Source organism: Rhinopithecus bieti, unplaced genomic scaffold (genome assembly GCF_001698545.2).
Source record: "Rhinopithecus bieti isolate Rb0 unplaced genomic scaffold, ASM169854v2 scaffold_2294, whole genome shotgun sequence".
NCBI lineage: Eukaryota > Metazoa > Chordata > Mammalia > Primates > Cercopithecidae > Rhinopithecus > Rhinopithecus bieti.
Window position 1 is genome coordinate 940,930 of NW_016803705.1, and position 24,573 is coordinate 965,502.

The 24,573-nt window shown below is 35.2% G+C and overlaps 1 protein-coding gene across 1 annotated transcript in view; it reads left to right on the forward strand.

Moving 5' to 3' along the window:
• The window catches only part of TBC1D19 (TBC1 domain family member 19), a 169,498-nt gene that overhangs the window by 64,706 nt on the left and 80,219 nt on the right, over positions 1-24,573 (forward strand). The window contains 4 exon segments of the mRNA XM_017851922.1: positions 1,708-1,818; positions 9,455-9,531; positions 15,178-15,218; positions 16,831-16,943. Coding sequence (XP_017707411.1) covers positions 1,708-1,818; positions 9,455-9,531; positions 15,178-15,218; positions 16,831-16,943 — 342 coding nt within the window.

Here is a 24,573-nt window from a genome sequence, read left to right on the forward strand (position 1 = left end):
TTGAGAAGTGTCTGTTCATATCCTTTGCCCACTTTTTGATGGGGTTATTTGTTTTTTTCTTGTAAACATGTTTAAGTTCTTTGTAGATTCTGGATATTAGTCCTTTGTCAGATGCATAGATTGCAAAATTTTCTCCCATTCTGTAAGTTGTCTGTTCACTCTGACGATAGTTTCTTTTACTGTGCAAAAGCTCTTTAGTTTAATTAGGTCCCATTTGTCAATTTTGGCTTTTTTTGCCATTGCTTTTTTTGCTTTTGGTGTTTTAGACATGAAGTCTTTGCCCATGCCTATGTCCTGAATGGTATTGCCCAGGTTTTCTTCTAGGATTCTTATAGTTTTAGGTCTAACGTTTAAGTCTTTAATCCGTCTTGAGTTTATTTTTGTATAAGGTGTAAGGAAGAGGTCCGGTTTAAGTTTTCTGCATATGGCTAGCCAGTTTTCCCAGCACCATTTATTAAATAGGGAATCTTTTCCCCATTGCTTGTTTGTATCAAGTTTGTCAAAGATCAGATGGTTGTAGATGTGTGGTGTTTTTTCTGTGGCCTCTGTTCTGTTCCATTGGTCTATATATCTGTTTTGGTACCAGTACCATGCTGTTTTGGTTACTGTAGTCTTGTAGTATAGTTTGAAGTTAGGAAGCATGATACCTCCAGCTTTGCTATTTTCCTTAGGATTGTCTTGATTATGCGGGCTCTTTTTTGGTTCCATATGAAGTTTAAAGTAGTTTTTTTCTGATTCCATGAAGAAAGTCAGTGGTAGCTTTGGGATAGCATTGAATCTATAAATTACTTTGGGCAGTATGGTCGTTTTCATGATATTGATTCTTCCTATCCATGAGCATGAATGTTTTTCCATTTGTTGTGTCCTCTCTTATTTCCTTGAGCAGTGGTTTGTAGTTCTCCTTAAAGAGGTCCTTCACATCCCTTGTAAGTTGGATTCCTAGGTATTTTATTCTCTTAGTAGCAATTGTGAATGGGAGTTCAATTATTTGGCTCTCTGTCTGTTACTGGTGTAAGGAATGCTTGTGATTTTTGCACATTGATTTTATATCCTGAGACTTTGCTGAAGTTGCTTATCAGCTTAAGGAGATTTTGGGCTGAGACAATGGGGTTTTCTAAATATACAATCATGTCATCTGCAAACAGACAATTTGACTTCCACTCTTCCTACTTGAATACCCTTCATTTCTTTCTCTTGCCTGATTGCCCTAGCCAGAACTTCCAATATTATGTTGAATAGGAGTGGTGAGAGAGATGCCCTGCAATCTTACTTCATCATCTTTCTACAAATATTGTCAATATCTGTTTTTAAATGTGTTAGAATTGATTCTAAAATTTTTGCTGATAAATATTACAATCAAGCAAGATTTCTTTCTTGTCACCTTCTCTGGTAAAGTGTTATAATCAAGCAATTTTATTTTTTCTAACCACCAAAAGTTTTATTTTAACTAAATTCTTAACTCTGTAGAGTTTTATATTGTAGATCATTTATTGGAATATTAAAACTATCCTAATTAAAGTATATTTATGGCATTATATTTTAACATTTCAATATGCTTTTATACTATTTTAGAATGTAATTAAAGTATGTGCATCACCCAAATAGTAATTAATTTTGTGGTGATACACAAAGAATATCCCTGCTAATTTTATAAGTGTAAACATCCTATAAAGAAACTAACCAATTTTGTTGGATTTGTTTTTAAAGGTATTAATTAATCTTCGCAACCCAAATTATGAAAACGGTGATTCTCTTAGTTTCAGGACTCATTTGGGTTTAATTCAAGTTCCACTGAAAGTAAAAGACATCCCTGAATTGGTAAGTATAGAAACTTAAAATAAATTAACATCATTTAGAAGATAATTAGAAAATGTTTTATACAGCATGTATGTAAAGCAATAGGGTAATCTCATTAAACAAATTAATAAAGTGACATTTATTCTTTTATTGCAAATATGTATATAGAGAGAGCAAGCTGCTTTGCTAATAGGACTAAAAATGAGTTTGTATTGACCTATAAATGCTTTTGCTTATTTTGTATTTTAATAAGTAGCATAGATTTATGAGACAGCTTGTTGGGATTCAGTTGCCCGGTGGATGGTTATAAAACTAATTGAGATAAATTGTGAGTTTTATAAAATTATTTTTAAGAAAGTACACTTTATTTAATTTCACAAACTTTTGTGGAGCTTATAACAAGATGAGGCACTTAGGGAGATGGAGAACATAAGAATTAATTAGAGAGTGACTTTGCTCTGGAGACCATAATATTCTTGTGAGGAAGCTCATTTTAAAATGAAAAGTAGGGAGATTTCCTGATGATGGAATTAAGAAATTGGCATAGAAATATAAATATTGTCTTTGGTGAAACTAGGAAGCCACTTATAACTCTGGTCATTAATGTATTAAGATAGAGCACTGATGATAAATGACTTAAACAGGGGAGAAGAATATCAAACCTAAATGTCCCTAGAAGATAGACAGTATGAATGAGATTAAAGTATATTTATGGCATTATAGTTTTTCCCAATCATCCGTTTATTATCTTTCAGCTCCAAATTCTCCTTTTTGCTCTGCTTTATCATGCTGGAGCTAGACCCTATAAACATTTACCCTTTGCAAGCAGGCCTGATGTTAGGCTTTGTCAATAGAAGGTTCTAGAGGGACACTGCAAGGCCATAGAAGGAGGAAGCGGCTTCCATTTCTAGCTCCTGTGTGTAGGAGTCAGCAGATTGGGATGCAGGAGGCTCAATAACACTCACCTTGGTAGTCCTCAATAGTCCAGCTCTAACCTGCCCCTTGACAAGTTTTTCCACCACCCCTAGTCTGCGTTTGTGTGGCAGCTACACTACCTCTCTACAGAGGTATGAATCTCAGCCTTCAGCACCAGGAGACCCTTTTCTAAGTTCTTAGTTTCTTTTTTGTTTACTTTCCTTTAACCTAGAAGTCATAGTTGCTTTCTGCATTTGCTTCTTCTGTTTTTCCCTGTTCACATTTGTGGTATGACCCTTTCCTGACTAGACACTGACTGATGCAAGAAGCAAGATGATTTTCTCCATAGAACCTTAGAAATGTTCAAGAATTGGAGGTACCACATGTCACAGAAAACCATGGTGAGCCACAGGGCTGAAAATGGAGATTGTGTGAAAGTCTGAATCAGGAGAAGTTAGTCCCCCAGATTTCCATCACCATGCATACTCAGATGACTCCTCCTCCCCCGCAGAAGACCAGAGGTGTATTCACTAGAGATACACATGCAGAAAAACTGTGCACTCGGAGACCTCAGACACAGAGCAGGACAGGAATGAGCTATTGAAAACAGCGATTAAGTGCAAGTCTGCTGAATGGTGAGACTAATACTCTCATTCTTACCACCACTACCCTACCTTCCCCACCCTCCACCTTCTTTTTCCTCACCCTCAACCAACTCTAGAATGCCAGAGAAAAGACTAACAGGGATTCAGAGAACCCTTACAAAAAAGAGGTTGGCTAGATATTAAATTGCCTCACAATGAAGCCTACTGCATTCTGTGCCTGACCCTTGCCGACAGAGCTTCCAATCAGTTTTTTATTGCCTCGTTTCTAAATAGGAATGACCAACCTAGAAACCCCAGACTTTTGAATTCTTCCAGTATGAGAGACAGGACCAAACTAAAGCAAAACCAAACAGCAACAACAATAACAAAACCCAAATAGCCAAATTAGGGAATGACTACTAATAGGCATTTCAGGTTCTGATTTACATTCATACTCACAGGATATAATAGACGATAACCTGGTACCAGGTTCACTTAAATTTGTGAGTGAAACAGGACAGAAAACAGCATGACAGTATACTAGCATGCCATTAGCAGGTTCATCATCACGGAGAGTCCTTATAGCCATGCAAATGCTACTTCCCAACCCTCACAATGAAGGTATGCAACTGGAAATGACAAGTCACATAGGCACAACATAGGGAAGTCTCATACACCATAGGAATAATTTCTTGTAATGCACATAAGCATAGCTTCTAAGCCCTCCCAAGAGACACCACACAGGTGGCTAAGGCCTGTGTTTTCCAGTCAGTTTTTGTACTCTACTCACAGTTTTCCCTTTCAGTTGTCGTTTACCAGTCAAAGATCATGTTTTCAGTAAATAACATTGCTTAGCAATATAGTGGGGGTGTTTCTCTTAGAATTTTTGTGTGTGTGTGTGTGATTCAGTACATTTTCAGGGCAACAGTGATGGGAGAAGGTAAACACAATGTCATCTTCAAATGGACATATTAACCATTTATTCCCAAAAGGAGACTTTAATGAAACCGTTAAGATTCTCAGTAAGATAAGATATTACTTGAAACAAGAACAGAATTTCATTAATGCAAGAAAACACTTGAGAATGAAAAGGAGGTTTTTGGATTAAGAATATAGTATGCCAAAAAATACATATCGATAGATGAGTTGAAAACAAAGCTGAGGAAATCTTTATCAGAAGATGAAGCAAAAAACCAAAGAAATGAAAAATAGGAGCGAAAAGATTTCTTAAATTACAAGATCAATCTACAAAGATTAACATCTGGCCAAAAGGAGTTCCAGAAAAGGGAAACAGAGGGAACATAATTAAGTTTGTAAGAATTTAAGAAAGATGTGAATCTCCAGTGAAAAGGCTTACCAAGTACCCAGTGACATGAATGAAAGAAGATCCACACCAAGACACTTGAAAATGAGAAAACTGAAATGTTTTTATAAAAGAAAAGCAGAGTATATACAGTGTCAGGAATCAGAGTGGCATCTTACTCTCAGCAACAACACTGGAAGCCAGAAGACTTTGAAGTAATGTCTTTAAAAACCTGAGTGATTTCAAGCCTGGAATTCTATATGTAACCAACAGTCAATCAAATGTTAAGATGGAGTAAACATTTTCTGATGTACTGATCTAAAATATTTACTGTTATTTAGGGAGCTCTTGGTAGAAGTACTTCAAACAAGGTCATAACAGAGTCCTCAGAAATAATACCACACATCTACAGCCATCTGATCTTTGACAAACCTGAGAGAAACAAGAAATGGGGAAAGGATTCCCTATTTAATAAAGGGTGCTGGGAAAATTGGCTAGCCATAAGTAGAAAGCTGAAACTGGATCCTTTCCTAACCCCTTATACGAAGATTAATTCAAGATGGATTAGAGACTTAAATGTTAGACCTAATACCATAAAAACCCTAGAAGAAAATCTAGGTAGTACCATTCAGGACATAGGCATGGGCAAGGACTTCATGTCTAAAACACCAAAAGCAACNTCTTCTATACACCAACAGCCACCAAACAGAGAAGCAAATCAAGAACTCAATCTCTTTTACAATAGCTGCAAAAAAATAAAATACGTAGGAATATACCTAACAAAGGAGTTGAAAGACCTCTACAAGGAAAACTACAAAACACTGCTGAAAGAAATCATAGATGACACAAAGAAATCGAAACACATCCCATGCTCATATATGGGTAGAATCAATATTGTGAAAATGATCATACTGCCTAAAACAATCAACAAATTCAACACAATCCCCATCAGAATACCACCACCATTCTTCACAGAATTAGAAAAAACAATTCTAAAAAAAAAAAAAACCCCGCATAGCCAAAGCAACACTAAGCAAAAAGAACAAATCCGGATGCATCACACTACCTGATTGCAAACTATACTATAAGGCCATAGTCACCAAAACAGCGTGGTACTGGTATAAAAATAGGCACATAGACCAATGGAACAGAATAGAAAACCCAGAAATAAAGTGGAATACTTACAGCCAACTGATCTTCGACAAAACAAACTAAAACATAAAGTGAGGAAAGGACACCCTTTTCAACAAATGGTGCTGGGATAATTGGCTAGCTACATGTAAGAGAATGAAACTGGATCCTCATCTCTCACCTTATACAAAAATCAACTCCAGATGGATTAAGGACTTAAACCTAAGACCTGAAACTATAATAATTCTAGAAAATAACATTGGAAAAACTCTTCTAGACATTGGTCTAGGCTAGTATTTAATAATCAAGAACCCAAAAGCAAATGCAATAAAAACAAAGATAAATAGCTAGCACCTAGTTAAACTAAAGACCTTTTGCATGGCAAAAGGAACAGTCAACAGAGTAAACAGACAACCCACAGAATGAGTGAAAATGTTCACAATCTATAATTCTGACAAAGGACTAATATCCAGAATCTACAATGAACTCAAACAAATCAGTAAATAATAATAATAATAATAATAATCATCATCATCATCATCCCATTAAAAAGTGGTCTAAGGACATGAATAGACAATTCTCAAAAGAAGAAATACAAATGGCCAACAAACACACAAAAAAATGCTCAACATCACTAATGATCAGGGAAATGCTAATCAAAACCACAATGCCATACTATCTTACTCCTGCAAGAATGGCCAAAATAAAAAATCAGTAGATTCTGGCGTGGATGTGATGATCAGGGAACACTTTTACACTGCTGGTGGGAATGTAAACTAGTAAGTCGCTATGGAAAACAGCGTGTAGATTCCTTAAAGAACTACAAGTAGAACTACCATTTAATCCAGCAATCCCACTACTGGGTGTCTACCCAGAGGAAGAGAAGTCATTATTCGAAAAAGGTACTTGCACACGTATGTTTATAGCAGCACAATTCACAATTGCAAAGTCGTGGAACCAACCCAAATGTCCATCAATCAACTAGTGGATTAAGAAACTGTTACATGATGGAATACATATATATGTATATATATGATGGAATACTATGCAGCCATAAAAAGGAATGAATTAACAGCATTTGCAGTGACCTGGATGAAGTTGGAGACTATTATTCTAAGTGATGTAACTCAGGAATGGAAAACCAAACATCGTATGTTCTCACTGATATGTGGGAGCTAAGCTATGAGGACACAAAGGCATAAGAATGATACAATGGACTTTGGCAACTTGGGTGAAAGAGTGGGAAGGAGGTGAGGGATAAAAGACTACAAATATGGTGCAATGTATACTGCTTGGGTAATGGGTGCACCAAAATCTCACAAATCACCGCTAAAGAACTTATTCATGTAACCAAATAACACCTGTATCCCAATAACTTATAGAAAAATAAAATAAAGTAACTAAAAGAGAATAGGCCATGTGCATTGGCTCATGCCAGTAACCCCAGCACTTTGGAAAGCCGAGATGGGTGGTTCATTTGAGGTCAGGAGTTCGAGACCAGCCTGGCCAACATGGTGAAACGCCATCTCTACTAAAAATACAAAAATTAGCCAGGCGTGGTGGCGCATGTCTGTAATTCCAGCTACTCAGGATGCTGAGGCAGGAGAATCGCTTGAACCCAGGAGTTGGAGGTTGCAGTGAGCCAAGATCATGTCACTACCCTCCAGCTTGGCAACAGAATGAGAATCCGTCTCAACATTTTTTTTAAAAAAGAAAAACTAAAAGAATATAATTGGATTGTTTGTAATACCAAGGATAAATGCTTGAGGTGATGGATACCCCATTTACCCTTATGTGATTTTTACATACTGCATGTCTGTATCAAAATATTCCATATACCCCGTAAATATACACGTAATATGTACCCACAAAAATTAAAAATTAAAAAAGGACATAGCAGTTCAAAACCTATGGAATGCATCTAATGAAGTGGTTAGAGAATAATGTATAGCTTTAAATGCCTATATTACAAAAGAAGAAAAGTCTCAAATTAATATCCTAAACTTTATCTCTCTCTTTCTCTTTTTTTTTTTAAATTGCAGTTGCAAGATTTAATAGAGTGAAAGCAGAGCTGTCATACAATGGGAGGGGACCCAAAAGGGGTTGCCCACTCCCAGCTCGAATGCCTGGGTTTATCTCCCGATCATTTTCCCTCCCCCTGTGCTCTCATGCAATATATGACTTGACAATACTTTACCTCCTGCTTTTAGCCTAAGTTGTATTTTAGTGAGCCCTCTTTACTACCTGATTGGTCGGGTGTGAGCTGAGTTACAAGCCCTGTGTTTAAAGTTGGGTGCATTCACCTTCTCAGCTGGGCTTAGGAATTCTTAGTCGGGCTAGGAAATCCAGCTAGTCTTGTCTCTCAGTCCCCCCTCTCAACAGGAAAACCCAAGTGCTAATGGGGAGGTTGACCGATGACCGCTCTAACTGCTTCCTGCTGAATTGGGGCATAGTGGGGTCATGCAGTTGCGATTTCCTCGGGAGGGGTGCCTTCGATGTCATTAACGTCAGAGCATGGGCTAGCAGGCCGGTCCTGGGGTCCGCGGTAGATCTTAGTCATGGACAAGATGCAGTACTTTTTAAAGTGTAGATAAAGTTTAAAAATCGAAATATAGTAGTAGTTACTTAAAATCTATACAAAAATGAAATGTGTATATGTGTATGTTAGGCTGAATAACTGTCTTGTAAAGGACATTAATAAATCACTAACTTAAGTAATAATAGATAATTAGTAAGGATTAAAACTAATTCCATTTTTTAAAGGACAAGGAAGTATGGGTTTAGCAATTAGAATAGTAACAAAATACTGAGGCAAATATTAATAGAAATATTTAATTACTTAGAGCATAAAATGTGAATAATGTGAGGTTTTATGTATTTAAAAAATACCAGACAAACATTATTATTTTCCCTAGACATTACTAGATAAGTAGAGGAAGTCTGGAGAATAAATCTGATTTATCTTTATTTTAGCAGAGCACTTGATGGTCCAATTGTACTTAAAAATTAATTTAAGTTGTTTTGGATATTTGCAGTGTTTAGTTGATTAAGATCTGAGTGAGGTACAGTACCATAGAAAGCACAAATACAGGATCATAGTGGTAATTTTAGACAATGATTTTAGAAGATAAAATTGGTAAGTGATACGCATACTGAGTGTTTGTTTGTGTGTGTGTGTGTGTGTTTCAGGAAAGGTTTAAAGTTAGTTTTTTACTGAAAGGATAATTATCATTCCTTATCTTACTGAGTAGTCTGTTACCTAAAAAGGCAAAATCAAGAACTGTTTTTGGAAAACAGTTATTTTAAACAATGGCAGCACTCGTTGGTCAAAAGGCAAGAAGTAAAACTTTTATTAGGTAGGAAAATTAGGAGAAAGAAAATGTTGCTAATGGCTCTCCATTTGGATAAATATTATATGTTTGTGTCTTTCCCATTGTATATTTATATTTCCTAAATGCTTATATCTTTTCTATTTGTGATTATTTCATATGAAAATAATAAACATTATATAGTAATCACTGGTTATTCTGTTCCTTAATTTTGGACTAATGCATTATTATTTAGATGCTTAATATGTCCTTTTCTTTTTTAGGTATTTGAATAAAGCAAAGCCTCATTTCACATTGTGATTTTTATTTAAGCTAATGTTTAGGCAAAGGTGATCTTTTAACAATGTGCAGTAAAGTCTGAGATCTATGTCAATTCTACATATGTTATTTTTCAGAAAGAATGCTTTGTGGAACTTGGCTTAAATATAGGACAACTGGGTATAGATGATTCTACACAAGTGCCTCCTGGTTGGTATTTTTCCAGTTAATTCAATTAATGATAAATGAGAGTGAGCCTAAGGTTTATATTGCTATTTCCAAGTTAATTTAGCAGGTTTTTTTTATATCTGAAAACTAAGCGTGCTTTTGCCTCTCCTTGGCTACTGTTATATATTGAATAGAATCCTGTATGTTGTAAGTATTAGAGTTCAACTAAATTTTGTCTTTTTATTTGATCTTTAAAATGATTTTGAAAAGACATATATAAGTTATTTTTGTTGTCAGAATCTTTAGTGGCAACATCATTTCCTGGCCAACAGTACCTGTTTTTACTTTTGTATGACCAAGTTAAGTGAACACTGACGTCTACCTTGAGTCATCTTAGGCTTTAAAAATAGTATCTTTTAAACCTTAATAATCCAAGCAGTTTTCCTAACTTTTCCCTTTTTGTGCATAAATTCAGTGTATATTTTATTAAATACTACATTGGTATTTAGCTATAATAAAAGCGAAGTAAAAATTTACTTAAAGTATGGGAGCCTTGTATTGTAGTGGAAATAATACTAGATAGGGGTTAGGAGACTCTTCTGGTCTTTCCTCTGCCACTGGCTAACTGTGTAATTTGCACAAGTCACTATACATCTTTGGACTTGTTTCTTCCTCTATAAAATAAGTTGGCTCTTACTACTATTATAATAGCAATATTACATAATTATTACTATTATTATTACTATATAATCAGAAATAACCATTGAGCACATACTATATGTTGCATCTATATTGTCTCATTTTAACCTCTCAGCAACTCTGTAAGGTATCTATTTTCATTTTAAATACTTTATTAATATATAATGCACATAGAGGAATACATATATAATAAGAGGACAGCTTAATGCATTTTTACAAATTGAATACACCTATTAAAATACCCAGAACACTAAACAGAAGCCCTCCTCCTACCCTTTTTCAATCTTTAATCCCCATTGCAAAGATAACTACCATTCTGATTTCTGGCAGCACAGATTAGTTTTTCAAATTCTTGAACTTCATATGAATAAAAGCATACAGTATGTCTCTGTGATGTTTGACTTCTTTTGTTCAAATTATATTTGTGACATTTGGCCATATTGTTACATGTGTTTATAGATCATTTGCTTCCCAGTGTTCCACTGGATGCATATACCACACATTTATTTATCTATTCTACGGTTGGTAAAAATTTGGGAAGTTTCAAGTTTGGGGATAGTACAAATAAGGCTACTATTATCATTCTAATATGTGTTTTTTGGTGAACGTATCTATATTCTGCTGTGGAGTATATACCTGGGAGTGTATTTGCTAGGTCCTAGAAATATTCATTCATTCATTCATGCATATTGATATTTGTATATGTTCATTTTTAGTAAATAACTGCCAGTGAGTTTTCAAAGTGTTAGTACCAGTTTACACTTCCACCAACAATGTATGAGAGTCGTAGTTTTGCTGTATGTCCTCACTGATGCTTGGTGTATTTCATCTTTGTCTTAGTCAGTCTGGCAGTGTATAGTGGTATTGCAATATGGTTTTAATTTTCTTATATAATGTGATGTAGGATTATTATCTTCATTTTAAAGTTGAAGATGTGGAGATGTTAAGTAACTTGCTCCAGGTCACAAAACTAGTAAGTGGTAGAGCCAGGATTCAAAACTAAGTAGTCTGTCTCCAAAGTCTGCTACACTGTGCTGCCTCCCTCCTGCCACCTTTGGCAGCCTTTTCTTATTTTATAAGAAGATGTAAAATATCTTATAAAATAAAATACCTTATACTTTTATTCATGGCAAATGATAGTCATATAAGAAAAGGAAAGGAAGTAGTAACACAGCCTTGAATTATATTTTTATTTTTTACTTTTGAATAATCTTTAAGAGTTATTTAAAATTATTCTAAATCTCATAGTATCTGTGCTTTAGAAGACTTAACATACTGTATTTTTAAACTTACAGTGCAGATTTTCCTTCTTTGATGCATTCATAGTATAACAAATGTGTTTGAGACCCTGCTGAGGGCCAGGGGTTGGTAAATACAGAGTTTTACGTAGAATACATAGACATAAGACATAATCTCTGCTTTTAGGGGAAAAAATAGTGGTAAGTGACAGATAAGATACAGTGTGGTATTTGCTGTTATTACCTTTAAAGGGCGATTGGAGCATAGAACATCTAAGCCTGCTTGAAGCTGACGATCTCTTTTTTTATATTTTAGTCTGTGTCTTTCGCTTTAAGTTGGAAATGTAATGCTAATGTTGGAAAATGTTGCTATACTTGTGTTTGGCTAGAGGCAAGTTTTTTATATTCAGAATTAAATTTAAGTGTGGCTTAAGGGAATTGTGTTCTTACACATCTTTAAAACCTCTGTTACCTCTGCTTTATCATTACTGTTATTCAATTATTATATTTGAAATGCATTTCTTACTTACGAGCTTTTATATATAAGTCGGGAGAAAAAGTCCTTACAATTGTACTATAGAATCCTTATTTGACAATAATAATAAAAAAAAACCAGTCATAGCCATTATTTCTACAAACTCATGAACACGCATTGCATTTATTTTTAATACACACACACATTTACTATGGAAACCATTTATAAGACTGATATTAACAGAGTGAGCAAGATCAGCGTTCTCTCATAAGCCTTTATGATAAAGGAGGTCCTATGTTGATATTATTGTCTGAGTGTACGTAATAATGAATCTTATTAGGCGAGGGTTCTACTAAATAGACAATTTCTTTCTAAAAGAAAAAACCATACTCAGTTAGTGCAGTATTTCCTGAAGCATTATACTAAGGAGCACTCATAAGATGCCCTGTGAAAAGGAGAATCTTGTTGTCAAATAAGGTTTGAGAAGGGCTGAATTGTATACCTTCTTAAGATGTACAGTGTATGTTACTATCTTAAAGACTATGAGAAGTCTTCACTAAACTATATTAGCTTAGCATCTTCCAAGATCGTTTTAACAGAAGTATTTTTCCTGAGCAAGATCTATTAATATAGATGCATCTGTTAACATAATGGTCCTCAGGGCACTCTGAAAACACAGAATTAGAGTATAAGTTGGAGATTCTGGTTCTGACTTTTAGGTTTCTTATTCTTAGGACAGAAAATAGCATTTAAAAGCAGAATTATTGTATTTCACATAATTGAATAGTTAAATTTTTTAAGAAGTCTGATTATTGTTATTTCATACTACTTTGGGTAATAAAGCACTATTACCATCTAGTAATATCATCTGCTTTTATTAGAAAATGAGAATTGGCTGGCAACTTATTTTTACTTGATTATTCAACTGTTCTTTATTCATTCAGTGAAAATTACAAATATAAAACATTTCTTGGCACATTATAAGAAGAAAATCTTGAACTGTATAAACTACATTGATTGAAATGAACATAAAGAATTATAATTTGAATCTTAAGAGAAATTTTAACTTAATCCTTAGTCAAGGAGGATGAAAAAAATCGAGTTGTTACGGGCCAGTTTTGTGATGTGCTTATCAAGATAACTGAGAAGAACCAGTTATGGGGTTCTCTGTGAAAACTATCTCCAGTGTCTGTAATATACTGTTTGTTATTTTTTCAAAGTTTACTGAGCTAAGCCCCACTATAGTATGCTGCAGTATTACATCTGCCGTTTCATGCTATTACAGTGTTCACTGAAGCATTGTCTTCTTTGGCCACTAAATCTCAGAAATCATAGCTGATTAAAATGAAACTGTGTTGTTACTATATACATATATACATATGTTACTATATACATATATATATGATTATGTTAGGGATCCCAGACACTTTCCTTAGTCATTGTATAATTATGTTAGGGATCCCAGACACTTTCCTTAGTCACTGTATAATCTGTTCAACTAATTACTTCCTAATTACTTCAGAAGTACTAGGACTACAATAAACTATAAGAATAAGGCATTCTGGCTCAAATACTCTAGTGAAAAAACAGCTTTATGGATTATTTTTTAAAACTAAAAAATTATGTAATACTGAAACTGTGCCACACTTATATTAATCTTTCTTTGATTAAGAGAATTCTTCTGATTTTTCCTTAGTGTTGCAATTTTATATTTCAAAACTAGAGTTTTCAAGTACTGCAGATAATAGAAAAATGACTGCTAATTTTAAATAACTTCTATAGAAGTACAACATACATACTGGATAGCACACAAATCACGTCTATACAGATCAGTGAATTTTTACAAAGTGAACACACTTGCGTAACCTCCAGCTAGACCAAGAAACAGAATATTACCAGCACCTCAGAAGCCCCCTTAGGCACACATCCAGATTCTGTCACGCTCATGAGTAAAAACTATTCTGCCTTCTGGCATGACAGATTAGTTTTGCTTATTTTTGTACTTTATAGAAATGAAATCATATATACTCTTTTGTGTTTGGCTTCTTTTGCTTTTTCTTATAATATTCAAGGTGTTGTAGAGAATTATAAATCATTCATTCTCATTGCTGTATTATAATCTATTGTATGAATATGCCACTATCTAGTATACTGCTGATGGTAATTTGAATTGTTTACATTTTCAGTTATTATCAATGGTGGTGCTGTGAATATTCTTATACACATCTCTTGGTGCACATATATATGCATTAGGGTTTATAACTGAGAGTGGATTGCTAATTATTGTGGGATATGCACATCTGTTTAGTGTTAGTAGATATTGCTGGACAGTTTTTCACAGTGTTTGTGCCAAGTTCTACTCCCACTAGCTTTGTATGAGAAATTGATTTGCTCCACATCTTTTACATTTAGAATTGTCAGTCTTTTTCATTTTAGCTATTGTGGCGGTTGTGTGTTTCATAGTGGTTTTAATTGCATTTCCCTGAAGACCAATGTGGTTGAGCAACTTTTCATGTGTTTATTGGTCCTTCAGGTCACTTCTTTTGTGAAGAGCCTCTATTTAAGTCTTTTGTCTGTTTGTGTCTGAGAGTCATCTATCTTTGTCTACCAGGAGTTCTTCATATATTCTGAATAGGAGTCTTTTGCCAGATATATGTACAGCAAATATATTCTTCCACTTTGTTACTTACATTTTCTCTCTCTTAACAGTGTTTTTTGATGAACAGAAGTTTTTTTTTTTTTTTTTTAATGTAATATAGTCTGGTTCATGAATCTTTTTCCATTATGATTGGTACTTAAAAAAATCTCATCATAGAATCTTTTGAAATGACATTTGTAGAGTGAGATTTTTCCTATATAGTAGTAAGGCTTTTATTAGATATACTTTTATTAGATAGCCAATGGTAGATTGGAGTGGAAGTAGGATTTTGTAAATGAAGCTGTCATTAAGTTTTGTTTTTCTTTTAGAAAAAACTAAAAGGTGAATGAATAGGAACATTTTGTATTGTGAGGAGATGTTTTAACAAAGGGAAAATTCATCAATTTTTTGTTTGATTAAATGCTCATAAGTCTGTTTTAATTTTAAACAAAAAATTGTTTAGCTTTAAACAATTTAGAAAAAAACATTTTTACATATAAGATATTCTTGTAGTTTTCTATAGAGCCATCTGGTTTTAAAAATCATGAAACGTATCAATACCAGAAAGATGTATCTAATGTTGTTCCAAATGTGGTTGATCATACTTGTGTCTAATAATTTTATTTTCTTTTAACATTTTAGAACTTTTGAAAATGAGCATGTACGTATTGGGCAAAAGGTAAGCTTTTAATTATAAAAGTTATTATTTCTGAGAAGTGAGACAGTCCCAGGTAAATGTGTGCCTCAAATAACCTCCAACGGAAATTTAATCTCTGAAAAGCAAAAAATCTAAAGGGGGTAATAGTTAACCATGTAGATTATATAATGAGAATCTTTATAAGTAGAGAAAATGCATCATTTTGGCTTTATCAATAAACGTCAGAGAAAGAAGTACACAGCTGGTTCACTAAAAAGGAAATGCAGACACATATTCCTCAGGGATGTTAGCTTAATCCATTCGGCAGTAGAATTTCATTTTAAAATCAAAGAGGCAGGTTCTGTCTTTGATGCACCCACACACCTCTCATTAGAGTTAATGGGAATATGCTTCCGCATTAGGAGAAAATATAACTGTAATGGTTCCCAGTGACCATTCACAGTGGTGTGGCTTAATAACCAAAGTGGCTGTTAGTATTCTGAGGAATAATTTTTCCCTGTCTTTTGAAGATTCTTTTCCTTGTTTTTATAAATCCTTTTTTGTCTTTGAAATTTTTTGTCTTTGGAGTACAGATTGGTCTTTGTGTCAGAATGAACCTTCTATGGCAACTATATTGTCATGTACCAAATCCCTAGTTCAATTTTAAAAAATTGTATTTATTTAGAATTTATTTGTGTGATTTGACACTTTTATTAAGAGCAATTGCAAATTAAAGTGTTTCATCTCTTTTTTATTTCACGATTCCTTTGTTTCTTCTGCTCATGTAATTTTCATTTAATATAAGATTATTTTTTCCATATCCTTTTAAGAAGAAAATATAAGATAACAATACTGGTTAGATAAACATTAGCAGTTGCTTTGATATGTCTTTTTTTGGTTTTGCTTCATTTTGTTTTTTTTTTGGACCTTTATTTCCAGACTGAATAGCTGACATTTTATTAAAGAAAATAAAATTAAAATGAAAGCAAAAGATAACATATTGATTGTGTGAACTTGGCTGCTTAAGAGTAATTTGATCCTTCTTACACGGTTATGAGATCTTTGTTTCTACGTCTTTTAAAATTCCTGTTTTCTGTTGATTTTCACAAATAACTAAGAAGTCATTTAATAGAATAGATAGCTATCATTCTTATATACTGTAATTCTTAGCCATGAAACTTCCTGTACCATACTATTTCCAAATATTAGAACATTCATGAGGTAGTAGAATATACATAAGAAATTTGGGGTTTCTGTAGCTATGAATTTACTTGATAATGGAATCTAAAAATTATTTCATATATGTATATACATGCAGACACACACACACACACACACACACAATACTAGTTTCAGATCCATGGAGCTATAGTTAAATCAAAGTGATCTCAAAGTCCTTATTAAGTCCCTCCTTATCCAGACTGGGTAAGAGATGAAAGAACTTAAGGCTTGCAACTGGGGCGGAGGTGAGGGGATGGGGGCTGCAAATAGGGCTGTATTGAAATCCAGAGAATAAGTTTTAAAAGGTAAAGATACGGTGTAATTATGTTAGATAGAAAGACTGAATGTCAGCTTCCCAAAAGATTTATAGTTGAAGATTTCAGTGATGTTTCTTACATTCTGAGTTTTCTAAGGAGATTTTCATATACTTTTGATAGTTCTAGCAGAACAAGATAGTGCTGCTGCTCAACAGTACATCAGACAAGGAAGTCCCACGGCACTGAGAGCTGAATTGTGGGCTCTCATTTTGAATATTTCCAGCCAACCTGAGGTAAGAAGAAAAAAAGGGTGGGTCAGATTTTAGCTTTGGGGTATTTATTTTTCAAAGACCAGTTATTCAAAATAGAAAAAAAACTTTTGTTTCTTAATCTATTATTAACCCCCTTTTGAAATTTTCAAAATCACTATAGTTTGAGGTTCTAAAATAAAATTTAACATATAATTTAATCATTGTCTGCTTAATATGCAAGTTTTTGTTATTAATAATTAATGAAATGGTGTGATCTTACATATACAACAAAACAGTAGGTAAAATTTTGAGGAGTGGAGGCTGACAATTTAGATCCATGATGTGTGGTAGAATAAGGATGTTAGACTACAGAGAAATAAAGGCAACTCAAGTTAAGTAAATGAATTCTTTGTCCCTATAGTTACCTTTGAAATATGCACTATTTTTATGGTTCTAGAAATCAACAGATTAAGTGGGAATGTTATTTTTTTATATGTAAGAACATTTTATTTTAGGAAATATGAATATGAAAAGATGGGTAATAGATTAAATAAAGCAAAATTATATAAGACAATGATTCTTGAAATATTCTTAGTGGGGATTTTTTGTTTGTTTTTTGCTTAAGCCCATTAATCATAGAAGTTATCCATTTAAAAGATTTTAATGAATAACACACTAATAGTTTTCTAGCTTGGTGGTTAAAAAGATGCATCTTGGAATCATACAGACCTGGTTTCAACTTCTAGCTCCCCCAGCTTACTAGAAATATATCATTGAGCAAGTTCTTACATTTCTTCAAATCTCAGTTAACCCACACTTAAATATAGGTAATAATATTTATATCACATAATTGTTGTCAGAATTAAATGAAATAATGTACATGTACTTTTAACATAGTGCCTGGAACATAAATGGTCACTGTTAATAAAAGTAATCATAAGAGTTACATATTACATATAATTTTGTTATAAATTAATTATAATTAATAATGATGTTTTTAAAGAAAATCAAATGTTATTAATACTATTATAAAAACTACACCTCTAACTCTTACAAACTATGTATATGTGCATGTGTGTATACTGTGTTTTAAATCTCCCTCTGAACAGCTCTGTCAAAAATCACTTGCTTCCTTTTTGTAACAATAAAGCTTGTAATTTATTTCAGACCAGTTTTAGATAAATGATATTGCTAACCTTTTATAGTGACACTTTAGAGAAAATAGGGTATAAAATAGATTTGAATATATATTGGGCGTTTTTTTGTGAGTGTATCAATTCTTATAGAAGAAGATACAACTCTTGTCCTGATCTAACTTTGTAGATGCGCTGCCAACTTAACTGTATAGAAATTGGATTAACAAATTCTGTCTCTTTGCAGAGGAATCACTGCCATTTCTAAAACAAATTTAGAATATTTCCAGAAGTATCATCCTAATAACCCCACATAATAATAAAATAATAATCCCAGGTAATCATTATTTTTTACAGTGTTCAAAGGTCGTTTTACTACTTGTAGATGTTTTCTTGTAAAAGAAAAAAATTTTTTAAGGTGATTTTACCCTTGAATTTTGGAGCTAATAGCCATCTGAATTTTCTAATTGCAAAGTGACAAGTCTATTCAATATCTGTAAATAGAAATTAATATTTTCAGAAAAGCAACCCTGAGTTTTTGATTAAAGCATCTTTTATCACTTACAGTTAATTTCAGCTATAAAAGTGTGACCCCAGTGAACTATAGTAGTTCCAAAATAATTGTTGTAGGTGGTGCATTAGAGAGACAGAAAGAGAGAAGGAAAAAGAATACTTCTTGTTAAGAATACCTTATTGAAATTTTTTGTTGAATCGCTTTTCAATCAAATAAAATAAGCTGCACATGTAATTGTAGTCATAGTTGAGGAGTTAGACATAAGTGGAAGATTTTACATTTCACAAACATAAAGCTGTTCTTTAAAATCTATTTCAATACAAAGACTTTGAATATAATACTTGTGGTTCCTAGTAAATTCTTTTCATGCTTTGAATAGAATATTATCTAACTTTCATTTTTTTAAGAAAATCTGTGTTAGGTTTAAAAGATTGCTTTTGTATATTTCCTTTTCTACACATTTCTAGGTATGTGTCAAAATATCTATATTTAATAAACATTGTTCATATTTTTAAAATTTTAAATTTCAATTTGCTAATTAAAGACAGAAAATATTCCTCTACTTTTGCTCTAGGTACTTGCTTACTGATAAAATAGCCAAGACTAATATTAACAAATAAGATTTTCTTTAGTGATTTCTTAGGAAAGTTCTTACAACCTTACTTTGGCCCATAATGATGCCCGACCTGCCTGGATTTTTGTGGTCAGCTCACTTAGTCTTCACAGTGTCTGTTTCTGACCTCTACTCTCTTCAATCCCTTCTCTTCAGTTTTAGCAAAATACTTCACCTCCTGATACTTAGAGAAAACAGAAGTCATCATTAGAAATTCGTTCAAATTCTTCCTGCCAAACTTGTAAACTTAATGGCATCAGCACCTGGTCCTTTCCTCATCTACTTTTATTCAAGTGGAAGAAATGTCAAGCTGGGCATAGTGACTCAGGCCTGTAATCCCAGCATTTTGGAAGGCCGAGGCAGGTGGATCACCTGATTTTGTGAGTTCGAGGCCAACCTGGCCAACATGGAGAAACCTTGACTCTACTAAAAACACAAAAAATTAGCCAGGCATGGTAGTGCATGCCTATAATCCCAACTACGTGGGAGGCTGAGGCACGAGAATCACATGAACCCAGGAGGTGGAGGTTGCAGTGAGTGAGATCATGCCACTGCACTCCAGCCTGGGCAACAGAGCAAGACTCTGTCTCCAAAGAAACAAAAGAAAAGAAAAGAAACGTCTACCTCTTATACCTGTGGTCAGTATTTAACCTCATTGACTACTCCTTTATTGAAATATTCCTTTGCTTTTGTGACACAGTGCTCTTTCTGGCATTCTTCATTGGTGGAGGGTCTTCTTTGTCTTATCAGTTAGGATTCTTGAGGGTCGTTCTCTTCTTCGTACATTCCTTAGCAAATACTACAAACTCCCAAAGCCTCAGTTACCAATTACCTCAAATCTATATACTTTCTTCTCAGATCTCTCTTTTCTAAACCTCAAATGCAGCTGCTTAGTACACCTAAGCACTTGTATATCTCACAAGCACCTCCAATTCAAGATGTCAACACTCTTCCTAAATTCCCTTTTCAGTACCATTGTCCATCAAGGAACCATAGCCAGAAACCTGGTGTCATCCCTAACTCCTGAATATCATATTGTATTACTCAATAATTATATTACTCAATAATTCCTTCTTGATTTAACTCCTAAACATGTTTCACTACCACTCTCATTTCAAAATACCATCATTTCTTGCCTGAAGTAAAAAAAAAAAACTTTCTACCTTATCTTTCTGACTTCAGCCTTGTTCCCTATGAAATCCTTTTCTTTATTATTATTATTAATTTATTTATTTATTTTGAGACGGAGTCTTACTCTGTCATCCAGGCTGGAGTGCAATGGCGTGATCTCGGCTCACTGCAAGCTCCGCCTCCTGGGTTCACGCCATTCTCCTGCCTCAGCCTCCCCAGTAACTGGGACTACAGGCGCCCACCACCATGCCCTGCTAATTTTTTTTGTATTTTTCAGTAGAGATGGGGTTTCACCGTGTTAGCCAGGATAGTCTCGATCTCCTGACCTTGTGATCCGCCTGTCTCAGCCTCCCAATACCCTACTCTTTAAAAAACTGAAATCTGGTGATATGGTTTGGCTGTGTCCCCACCCAAATCTTACCTTGAATTGTACTTCTCATAATTCCCACATGTCATGGGAGGGACTAGGTGGAGATAATTAAGTCATGGGAGCAATTTCTCCCATCCTGTTCTCATGATAGTGAGTGAGTTCTCATGAGATCTGATGGTTTGGTTTTGTAAGGTGTTTCCCCCTTCACTGGGTACTCATTCTCTCCCCTGCTGCCCTGTGAAGAGGTACTTTCTGCCATGATTGTAAATTTCCTGAGGACTCTTCAGCTATGTGGAACTGTGAGTCAATTAAACCTCTTTCCTTTATAAATTATCCAGTCTTGGGTATTTCTTCATAACAGCATGAGAATGGACTCATATAGTAAATTGGTACTGCAGAGAGTAGGGTGCTGCTATAGATATCTGAAAATGTGGAAGTGACTTTGGATCTGGTTAATAGGCAGAAGTGGGAATAGTTTGGAGGGCTCAGAAGAAGACAGGAAAATGTGGGAAAGTTTGGAACTTCGTAGAGACTTGTTGAATGGTGTTAACCAAAATGTTGATAGTGATATGGACAATGAAGTCCAGGCTGAGATGGCCTCAGATGGAGATGAGGAACTTTTTGGGAACTGGAATAAAGGGGACTCTTGTTATGCTTTAGCAAAGAGACTGGCAGCATTTTGTCCCTGCCCTAGAGATCTGTGTAACTTTTGTCAGTTGAGAAAAATGACAAGTCACAATTAGGAGGTTTGTTTGCCAAAGTTAAGTATGTGCATCCTGGAAACAGGTCTATGCCTTCTCCAAAGATGATTTTGAGGGCTCCAAATTTAAAGGGGAAAGAGTGAGATATTGAGAAGTACACAATTTTCATGTAAGAGGTGGGCAGGAAAAATAGTTATTCATGCCTTTGCCTGGCTCAGTGAATCTGCATTTTTTTTTTTAACCTAAGGTGACACAGACAAATGGAGTGAGGAAATATGTGGGGAATCTGCATTTTTATATAAGATAACCTAGAAAAAAATGGGGCAGGGAAGCAATCAGATATGCATTTGCCTGGTGGGCAGGGAGGTGACTGCACCTGTAAAAATAAGCTATCAATTTACATTGCCATAGTGAAATTTTAACAGAAACACCTTAGGGTAAAGATCTTCAAGCTCACTAGGAATTTCCTTGTGAGTAAAATATGGGGGAGGTGTGTAGATTTTCATCTTATAATCGTCTTTTTTAAGAAACAAAAGGGGAGGCAGTTTTGCATGACCCAATTCCCAGCTTGACTTTGCCCTTTAGCTTAGTGATTTGGGGACCCCAAGATTTATTTTCCTTTCACACTTTGCACTTGAGAGAGATGATTTAGGGTAAGTATCTGGTGGAAGAAATTTCTAAGTGGCAAAGCATTGAAGAGGTGACAGAGCATGAAAGTTTGGAAAATTTGCAGCCTGACAATGTGGTAGAAAAGAAAAACCCATTTTCTGGGTAGAAATTCAAGCTGGCTGCAAAAATTTGCATATGTAATGAGGAGCCAAATGCTAATTGCCAAGACAATGGGGAAAATGCCTCCAGGGCACGTCAGAGACCTTCACAGCAGCCCCTCCTATCACAGGCTTGGAGGCTTAGGAGGGAAAAATGGTTTCCTGAGCCAGGCCCAGGGTCCCCCTGCTCTGTGCAGCCTCGCGACATGGTGCACTGTGTCCCATGCTTCAGCTTCAGCCATGACTAAAAGAGATCATGGTACAGGTCAGGCCATTGCTTCAGAGGGTGCAAGCTCCAAGACTTGGCAGCTTCCATGTACACAGAAGTCAAGAATTGAGGCTTGGGAACCTCCACCTAGATTTCAAAGAATATGTAATGGATATCCAGGCAAAAGTCTGCTGCAGGGGTAGAGCCCTCATGGAGAACCTCTGCTAGGGCAGTACAGAAGGGAAATGTGGATTGAAGCCCCCACACAGAGTCCCCACTGGAGCTGTGAGAAGAGAGTCACCATCTTCCAAACCCCAGAAGCTTGCACTGTGTGCCTGAAAAAGCTGCAGACACTCAATTCCAGCCTATGAAAACAGCCCTGAGCAGGGCTGTACTCTGTAAAGCCACAGGGGCAGAGCTGGCCAAGGCCATGGGAGCCTACTTCTTGCATCAGCATAGTTAATGCCGGAATGAGTTGAGACTTTGGAGGACTGTTGGAAGGGCATGACTGTTTTGAATTGTGAGGACATGAGATTTGGGATGGCCAGGGTGGAATGATATCAGTCGGCCGTGTCCCCATCCAAATCTCATCTTGAATTATGGTTCCCATGATCCCTACATGTCATGGATGGGACCAGGTGGACATAATTGAATCATGGGTGTGGTTTCCTCCATTTTGTTCCTATGATAGTGAGTTAGTTCTCATGAGATCTGATGGTTTTATAAGAGGCTTCCCCCTTTGCTGGGCACTCATTCTGTCCCCTGTGGCCCTGTGAAGAGGCACCTTCTACCATCATTGTAAGTTTTCTGAGGCTTCCACAGCCATGTGGAACTGTGAATCAATTAAACCTCTTTCCTTTATAAATTACCCAGTCTCAGGTATTTCTTCTTAGCAGCGTGATAATGGACTATTACATCTGATATCTCAGCTCTTCTGGTTAAAGACTTTTAAAAATCCTGTATTTGAAACACCTTAACATACTTTCTCTTTTCCCTATGTTTGTACATGTTCCATCTACTTTAAAACAAATCTTTTGTTCTGCCTTTTCCTTCCTCTCTACTCACTCCTTCCCATAGCATTATACATTCTCAAGTCTTTTCTATCTTAGGAATAAAAGTAAATCTTAAACTTCATGTCTTTCCTAGCCATCTCTGTCTCCCTTTCCTTCCTTTCACAGCTACACCTGTGAAACAAAATTCTGTGCTAGACTTAATTTCATTAATTACTTGATTGTATTAATATGAGTTAAGTAGTGCTGAGTTAATCACTTGGTCTCATTAATTACTCAGTCAATTGTACTCTGACATACACCCACCCCCACTACATGACTACAACTATCCTAATTAAAGTCACCAAGGAATAGTGGACATATTTTAGTTCTTATACCTACAGTATTGATATCAGTGCCTACTTGATCCTTGAAATAGTCTTGGTCTTTACTTTAGTTCACCCTGTTTTCTTAGCTGTTCATTCTCTTGTTTTTCTTTGTTTAGTCTCCATTTGGATTTCTCTGCTGGACCTTAAGTGCATGTATTTCTCAGAATTCCATTTTGATCTTATTCTATACATTTTCCCTGAGCTGCCTCATCCACAAGTCACCTATTCCCTAATGGCTTCAACTGTCTTTTCAATCCAAGCTTTTGTTTAAGCCTAAAATCTTTCATTTCTAGTTGCCTAGAGTAGCAGTCTTCAGCCTTTTGGGACCAGGGACCAGTTTCATGAAAGACTTTTTTCCATGGATAGGGGGTGTAGGTGGGCATGGTTTCGTAATGAAACTGTTCCACCTCAAATCAGGCATTAGTTAGATTCTTTTTTATTTATTTATTTATTTATTTATTTATTTATTTATTAATAAATTAGTTCTAGGGTAAATGTGCATAATGTGCAGGTTTGTTACATATGTATACTTGTGCCATGTTGGTGTGCTGCACCCATCATCTCGTCAGCACCCATCAATTCATCATTTATATCATGTATAGCTCCCCAATGCAATCCCTCCCTCCTCCCCCCTCCCCATGATAGGCCCCAGTGTGTGATGTTCCCCTTCCTGAGTCCAAGTGATCTCATTGTTCAGTTCCCACCTATGAGTGAGAACATGTGGTGTTTGGTTTTCTGTTCTTGTGATAGTTTGCTAAGAATGATGGTTTCCAGCTGCATCCATGTCCCTACAAAGGACGCAAACTCATCCTTTTTTATGGCTGCATAGTATTCCATGGTGTATATGTGCCACAGNC